At 40.4% G+C, this 8,415-nt stretch overlaps 1 protein-coding gene across 1 annotated transcript; it reads right to left on the reverse strand.

The window, feature by feature from the left end:
• Positions 1 to 1,202: 1,202 nt before the first annotated feature.
• On the reverse strand, positions 1,203 to 5,269 carry LOC122869142 (transcription factor Sox-8). The gene is made up of 3 exons (XM_044181812.1): positions 4,289 to 5,269; positions 3,672 to 3,907; positions 1,203 to 3,523 (listed from the first exon to the last, which is right to left on the reverse strand). The coding sequence occupies exons 1-3, from the start codon at positions 4,702 to 4,704 to the stop codon at positions 2,775 to 2,777; spliced, it is 1,401 nt and encodes a 466-aa protein (XP_044037747.1). The 5' UTR covers positions 4,705 to 5,269; the 3' UTR covers positions 1,203 to 2,774.
• Positions 5,270 to 8,415: the final 3,146 nt, after the last annotated feature.

Below are 8,415 nucleotides of genomic sequence, written 5' to 3' on the forward strand. Positions count from 1 at the left end.
ATGTTCCATGGAAACAGGACCCAAGCACCCTGAAGAGCCTTTTTGCCTCACTTTTATTCACTCCTGTTCTTTCTCAAGAGTTCCTCCTGAAAGTATTTGGCAACACTGGTGAAAAAAAAAAAGACTTTGAGGAAAGAAAAACAAGTCGTTTTGAGCCACCCACACCCCATCTGCTGTGGTATTATCATCTTTTATTATCTACAGATTATGTGCGCTGATATGATTTCTACAGTTTGGTCTGGTGGTCATTGTGGTTGTTCTTGTTTTTTTGTTTGTGGAGCGTTGTGATATGAGACAGCGAGGGGGGGGGTCCTCCCCCATGTGCATCTAATCGTTCATTCAGGACCCTCTTAATGGCTTGTCAGTTCCCCTTGCCCTTCCATTTTCTGTCCAATTAATTCCTTTCTAGCTCTCCGGATAAAGGGACACAAAGGGGCCCCTCGACAGCATAATGAATCATTAAAATTCAGCAGCGCGGCCCTGGCACTTGGCTTTTCCCTGGGCTGGTTAGGGACGGCTGCTTGGCATGCATGCCAGGGCCAACTTGAGCATTCTACCCACCAGACCAGAAGAGATGGGATCTCTCCTCATTCCTCTCTTGTTGGAGGTTTAAGGAAAAATCTGAACATTACTATTTTGGTAGATACATTTATAGCCATATATTGTCAACTCAAGGCCCTGTAAGGTCATAAGGTTATGAGGAGTGGCACCAGAAATGGAGAAAAGCTGTTTACTGCAACATATGTTGGTTTTATTTTCGACACCTGCATATTTCTCAAAAAACTGACTAGATGAAACTCTTGTGATGTCTACAGCAAAAGAAGAATTTAACATGTATTTTGCATTTTGAAAAACACGTTGATAGACTTACACGTCCACTTAATTTAAGTAGCATCCAATTAAATTGACTATGAGGGTTTAATTATGGTCACTGTGGAAAACTGTTCAGAGGGATAAGATCTAAGAATAATTCCCTAAAGATTTCAGTGGCCTCCCCTCACAGCTGTAGCTCTCAGTACAGATGTTTGACAAGGCTAATATGAACAGCTGGTATCCAGCACAAAGGCAAACCCATAAACATGCTCCCGTCAATGCAATTAATTCCATTTATTTTTTCACACATTGTTTCCAAATATATTTCAGAACAAATATGAACAAGTTGAAATTAAATATGGATGAAATAAGAATGACAAAGACAAATATCAAGAAAAAGTATTTATTTTTTAAAAATGGCCAGCGAATGGGTTAGCTGAGCATGTGTGAATGAAACTCTAGTTAATAGAACAACAATACTTTTCACAGCCTTTCTCAAAATTATACATCAGAATAATATACAAAACACAGTTCTGTGGGAAAATACAAACTCATACAGCATCTCACAGAATATTACAAGCCAAGGCTGTAAGGAATGATATCAAATTAAGGATATAATCAGGTTAACTGTAGGAGTTTCTGGTGTGGATTACTGATTGTGTGCTGCCTGAAGTTTGTTAATAATTCAATTTCATATTGAAATACTGACAATAAGCATTAGAAGGCACAAAAACATTTTGCACAAGACTGCAGCAGTGAGTTGGCACTTGATGGTTGATAAATATGGGCAAATGCTCACACACTCTTAAATTCCTCCTTAAACCCTAAATACTCTTCTTTGAGTCACGGATAAAGTTCAAAGATAATTTTCAGTAAAGAGTTTTTTTAAATATCATTTGGTGTGTATTATGTCATGGGATATGTATCTCTTCCCAAAGGAAATGGCTCACACATACAGAAGCACTTTATCTCCTTGACACACACATACACACGGATGCATGTACACACACACATATCCGCATGTTGTCCATCCACATATACAGGAGGTCCAGCTGACATGTCACTCAGAGTGTGTGGTGTTATTTTACCCCATTTCCTTTAACCCTAGATCATGACTAATTGCAATTTGCCAAGCATAGCTTTCAGACACCTGTTCTGTCCTGTGTGAGTCTGTTGGTCCAGCTTACAACTTGGAATGGAGATGTTACTGGAAATTGGTCTTCAACGGAATGATATCAAAATTATTGTGCTTGTGCTGTCTTTCACTTCATTTACCTTTTTCATTAAAAGCAAAACAGTACTATAAATAACCAAACCCACATTACATGTGTTGATCTACTTAAGAACAAAAAAAGAAAGCAATAATGCATGAACATAAATACATATAAGACTTTTATGCCGAAATGACACTAAGATTCATATGAGCCATTTAGTTAAGACTGATCCACTGATGCAAATGTGCTGCGATATAGCTCTGGCCATTGATGTAAATTTTACTGTGAATTCACATAATTGGTCCTGTGTACATTCTCCAATGTATCTGCTTCTCCATCTGCTTCATGACAGCATTGAGCCAAACCGTTTCTCTCCTACACAACTCAGTGGCAGGCCTTTGCTTTACCTCAAGTGTGTGCACACACGTGCAGTCTTAAACTGGAAAGATGGGGGATGTACAGGATGTAGGCGTAGGCGATATGTCCTCATGGAGGAGTTTGGCTCACCAACAACACAATTTGTCTTTGTGTAAAAAGTCTGTACAAGTGTTTTTCATTGCAACGATATAGCTTTGTATAAAATCAGCAGGCACTTTTTCTTTTGTGTTCACGTTCAAATGGTCACAGGTAGCCTACTACACCCCCCCCCTTAAACACACAAACTTCTCCACCTGCTCCTTACTTCCTTCATTAGTAGTGCATCAATCTGAATGAGTCTCTGGTGCGAACTGACAGTTTCTTGTCCCCTTAAGGTCGAGACAGGGTGGTGTAGACGGGCTGGTCCCAGCTGGAGGTGGTGGGGCTATGGGGAGGAGCCATGGACAGACTGTTGAGGATCGGGTTGCCGTAGGGCCGCCTGGATGAGTGGAAGTAGGGATACTGGTAGATGCTAGAAGGGTAGCCAGAGTAAGGATTATAATAGTTGGAGCTCTGGATGTCAGTATAGTCACACTGGGAGCTGGAGAAAGAGGCTGCAGCCGAGGCAGCTGACGTGGCTGAGGTGACACAGGCCTGGCTACTATAGGAGCCGTAATCAGAGTGTGTGGGTGACCTGTGGGAGTGCTCGCTGTAGTGGCTGGGACTCAGTTGCTCTGTTTTAATGTGGAGCCGGTGTTGGCCCACCTCGCTGGTGGAGGGAGAAGTGGAGGACATGGTGCTCTTGCGGCTCCACGCTGACCCATTGGCGCCTGTGTGGCTGTATGAGGAAGTGTAAGAGCTACCAGGCGCCGGAGCCTGGCTGTGGTCTGAAGGCAGGGTGGAGGAGCCTGAGGCATGGCCGTTGAGCGGGAGGTACTGGTCAAATTCGTGCACATCGAAGGTTTCCATGTTGCTGATGACATCAGTGCTGAGCTCAGAGATGTCTACGTTGCTGAAGTCGATGTTTTGCCTGCTGCTGTCAACAAGACGACGGCCTTCGTGTTTCAAATCCTGCTTCACCCCGTGGTGCAGGTCTGTTTTGGGAGTAGTGGGCGGTGTAGGGGGACCATGGGGCTGCCCTGAAAAGAAAATAATCAGAAATAAAGTGGGAGGCTTCATCACTCCAAATACAAAACGATTTAAACAATTTACAGTAGCCTAAAACAACTTAATTCCTAAAATAAAACTACTTGTGTTTGATGCATTATTTTCAATGTGACAACATACCTGCATGTTCAGGGTGGTGGTGTGCATCAGTCATCCCTGCCAGTCCTCCAATCCCTGGTTCCGCTTTATACATGTGATGTGCCAGTTCTGCTCCTGAGTCTGAGTCGCTCTGGCCTGGTTTCACATTCTTCCGTCGCCGGGGCTGGTACTTGTAGTCTGGATGATCTTTCTTGTGCTGAACCCGAAGCCTCTCAGCTTCCTCTACAAACGGCCTCTTCTCACTTTCCGAGAGCAAACTATTGTGAAAAAAAATTATAAAAACATTCAAATGTATGCACTCAAACTAAACAAAACAAAATTTAAATTAGGTTAGATGGCCAAAGTTACTTAAGAGCTTTTTATTAATTGTCAAGAGGTCAGAAGAAAATGCCAGTTTTCCTTTTTTAATTACTTCTAAATCATTAAGATTCAAAATCAACATTTTTTTAAAATTTAGTAAAATTTATATTTCTATGTAATTGCGCAAGCTTTTAACAGAAAATATTATGTATGAAATAATTGCCTCCATGCCCAAATTTGTAGCTACAACCACTCTGTCCTTATTTTCTTTTAATGTTCATCTTCACCCTCTTTATCCCTGCTTTTCTATTTATAATAAAAAATAAACGTTTCCTTACCGCCACAGTTTCCCCAGAGTCTTGCTCAGTTCGGCGTTGTGCAGGTGTGGATACTGATCCGCCAGCTTTCTGCGGGCCGCTTGCGCCCAAACCATGAACGCATTCATGGGTCTCTTGACATGAGGTTTACTCTTCAGAGATCCGTTTCCTCTCACAGGCATGGGCACCAAGGACCAGTCGTATCCTTTGAGGACCTGAGAGACGGCGTCCCGTATACAAGCTGGGAACCGGTCGTCATCCTCGGAGTCCAGTTTCTTGCCCAAACCGGCGAGCAGGGATCCTTGGCCATCGGAGCCAGTCGGTGAGGACGGAGCATCGGAGTCGGACTCGTCCTGAGACATGGAGCTGTTTGTGCCCGATGGACTACACGGCTGGTCGCTGACACACTTGTCATGCTCCTCTGTCATTTTTAACATTTGTGCAGCCACTTGGGGATGAAAATCCGAAAATATAATTCAATTAAAAACAAATCTCAATTGTTACTACTGGATTCAAGCGAGCAGCAAAGTGGCCAGTGCGCCTTTTACGCACTGTGCGCCACAGTCAATTCCTTTAACAATTTCAATCAATAAGAGTCCGTTGTTTTCCTTCTGCTTCCCTGTTTGTTTGTGTTCGTTAGTCTTGTTTTCCTAGGCTGTCATGGGAGCTGCAGTCGTGAATGTTGTGGTCCACAATGTGAGCTGAGGAGCCACAAGTTACAGCAACTTGAGTTGGAGTTTTAAAATCGTCACTCCACCCTCCGCCTGGGATTGGCTGGAATAAATTACCACTTCCCCCCCATTGGTTTAGGCTTCTATGTGGGCTTCATTATTATAATGATTTTTCTTTTTTTCATTGGTGACACAGTCCTGTTTTTATTAAAGTTGCACACGTCGTGTGACAAACAGATATCCTGCCACAATTGTATAATGCTGTTGGGAAATGTAATGAGAAATGTCTGAGAGGTAATCAGACTGTTTAAACACACTTTGGATGTTTTATTATTTTTCTGTCATTAATACAGCAAATGTAAACATCTTCAATTTTTAAATGTATACATAAGTAAAAACATTTAAAAATTACATTTGGTAATGATTATACAATACAGGCTGATAATGTCTGTGTATTGTATATTGTTACTTTCCTGTCATGTGCAGGATTTAATTTTTTTATTTCTAAAAATTATTTTGATGTTACGCATTTAGAATGACAGGAAATAATGAAGTTAATTTGTATATTTTATTGCCAAAGAACAGTCAAGACATGATAAATATGCTAAAATGATAAAAGTAGATTTTTTTTTTTTTTTTAGAAAAATAGTTCATATATCAGTATCATTTCTTACTGAGATGAAGATTGAGGTTTAACATCTGACTCTGGCTTCAAGTTAACTGGATCTAAACAAGAATCGACCATCAGAAAAGGTCAGTATGCAAAGAGTAGAATGAAGATTGATATTCAGGTTTTTATTCTCTCAGATAACAGTGCGAAGTATTAACAATCTCAAAAGTTGTACACTTTTGTTAATTAGGTTAAACATGGAATGACAAATGTGTCAAAGCTTGTAACAAACTAATTTGCAGCAGGCTTGTAAATTATGGCAAATACACAATTCATGTCAGGTCTGCCAGATCTCATTGTCACAGAGACAGGATGATCCTCCCTCCCACTAGTTAGAAGTGATGGCTGTGTTTCTTTCTTTGGGTATTAAACCATATTCAATAATTGCTTATAACAATCATTCATCATTGTTTTTTAGGCAAGTTCAATGTGTGATATTAATCCTGTCTAATCTAAACAAATGATCATGACTCCGAAACAAATACACTCACTCCTGAACCGACTTCTGACCGAAATGTGTTTGCTACGATAACAAAAGTCTCAAAATTCCCAGGCCTGTGTGAGCCCAATTGATAAATGTTCCAAATTCAGAAGAGGATGTTAATTTGTCCCAGCAGTCTGTGATCCATAAGTCACTTCTCACCACCAGTGAAGCAGGCTTTTTATGACACTGAAGATATAAAGAGCAGGGGCGATAAGCAGGTAGATTGAATCATTGCCTTTGTTAAAGGTGTCTTTGTATTCCTGTATTGTGGGATGATTTTTATCACCGTCCTCCCTGTGAAAAGACAAGGTATGTTTGTGCTGGACGGCAGTTTGCATTGCTCGATGCACACTGCAGGTGGCTGAGAGAAGAAGACAGATTGTAATGTGGAAATAATAGAAATTGTGGCTTTTACATACAGTACAGAGTTTACTTGGGGAAAAAGGTAATGGCTTGCACAGTAAGGTAAGAAGTTTTCATTGTTTGTTCTTTTATTAACAATAGGTTTAGGAAGCAAAGGGCCTTGCCAGTGAGTTTGAATGAAACAATATTGTATTTGATGTCTGTAGAAAGATCATGTACAAAATAAGCTTTTTTTGTTGAAAATTTCTATCACAAACGATAAAATGAAAGTGCTCCTTTGGTCGGTCCCGAGCCGCCTTTCTTTCAAACAGCTGCTGTCATAGTGCTCGGTTGGTTCAAGTTCAGTGTGTGTACAGACAGACAGGACAGCGGCTAGTTGTCAAACATGAATGACTTCATTCTCATCCCACTCCACACATGGAAATGTATTTACTGTGTGTGTGTATGCATGCATGTGTGAGCATATAAGACTCAGATATGTAGAATTTTAAAGAGCTTTTTGTCAGGTCTCTACATTTTATTTGAACAGAAAAATCTAAATATTTTATAATTAAATATTAGACTTTATATTACATGTCTATCTCGCATGTTCTCCTCACAGGATTAACTACATTCACCTTCATGAGGCTAGTGTTAATTTTGATAATGAACTGGAAAGCTTTCAGTGAGTACAAACCTCCAAAATTATCAGTTTGCTGTAACACACAAGACATCATTCCTGTCATTTACACATAAATTAAATAGATTTTCTGATCCAGTTAATATTCCCTTTGGATTTGTAATTAAATCTTTTTTTTTTTTTGTATCACATGTAATTCTGGAAATCCCTGTTCCCAGTCACCAATGAAACTGAATCAACTGTTTCTGGCTCACGTCCTCTCTCCCCACTTAATTTCATGGAAATCCTTCTGTCAGGGTTGAGGTATCCAACGGACAGACGGACAAATCAATATTACTCAAACCAGTATGTCATAGTTCAAAAAGTGCTACATTTGGTTTGTATTTTTTTGGAAAAATAAACAACACACTCAGCAGCTGATTCAGTTGCGCCTCACCAATCGCCTCATCTCAGGTATGAGCTGAAGATGAATCAGGATGAGCCCAACATCAGTGACAGCTGCCGTTGAGCCCTGATAATCTGTGAGAGAGTCTTGGTTCCTGGGTAGAGAGAAGGAGACAGACTTAAAACAGACTCCAGCCTTCCCCCTTTATGCCTCCTTGTATTGTGGGAAGAAACTCTGGCCAGATTTTGTGGGCTCTGGGCTCTTGATTAAAAAAGGAAGGAGCAACAGAGGAGAGGTAACCGCGCATGAACCTATAGTGTCCCAAAGAATGAAGGAAGGTTTTCATTTTCCTATTTTTGCAAAATGCATCTCAAAGGAAAACAGCAGGGTAAAGATTTTCAGATTTTCTTTTTTTTTTTATAACCGGGCCTTAGCAAGAGCCCATTTCTCCTGGGTCCAAGTCACTTCTACCCCACATGTAAATTATACTCTCTGGCTTCTAATGTGCATACAAAATTAAATTACGCAGTCACCCACAGGAATCTTACTCCTGCTCTCTGCTTCTGTGTTTTAATATACTTACGCACATTTCTTCACTCTAGCCAAGTTATTGGACAGAGTATGTTCAGCAGTTATCTTGGCATAAATGGCCACAGCATTGTGCAGTATAGAAAAGTTTTGTGTTAGGATGATGTGAACGTTCATGAAGGTCATCAAGTTCATAAAAAAAAAGCTAAGTTGGATAAATGTCTGCTATGCATCCAACTAAATGTTGCATGCAAACTATATTTAATATTTAAATTCCAATTTTAGTGCATTAAGTATAAATTCTGCACTACAAAAATCCTGATAGAATCTATTCAAAAGTTTCACATGAGGAAAACTGTGGAAACCCAGGTTTCTACAGCCGCCGCAGCGCCCTAACCCTAACCCAAACAGCAGGCCTTCATTCTGTT

This window comes from Siniperca chuatsi, linkage group LG21 (genome assembly GCF_020085105.1).
Source record: "Siniperca chuatsi isolate FFG_IHB_CAS linkage group LG21, ASM2008510v1, whole genome shotgun sequence".
NCBI classification, from domain to species: Eukaryota; Metazoa; Chordata; class Actinopteri; order Centrarchiformes; family Sinipercidae; genus Siniperca; species Siniperca chuatsi.

Bases quoted from the DNA above. Each gene is read 5' to 3' on its own strand.
- LOC122869142 (XM_044181812.1), bottom strand. From the start codon at position 4,704: ATGTTAAAAATGACAGAGGAGCATGACAAGTGTGTCAGCGACCAGCCG. The intron at 3,908-4,288 runs GTAAGGAAACGT...TTTTCACAATAG, and splicing joins ACTCTGGGGAAACTGTGGCG to TTTGCTCTCGGAAAGTGAGA. The intron at 3,524-3,671 runs GTATGTTGTCAC...TTTTCTTTTCAG, and splicing joins CCACCACCCTGAACATGCAG to GGCAGCCCCATGGTCCCCCT.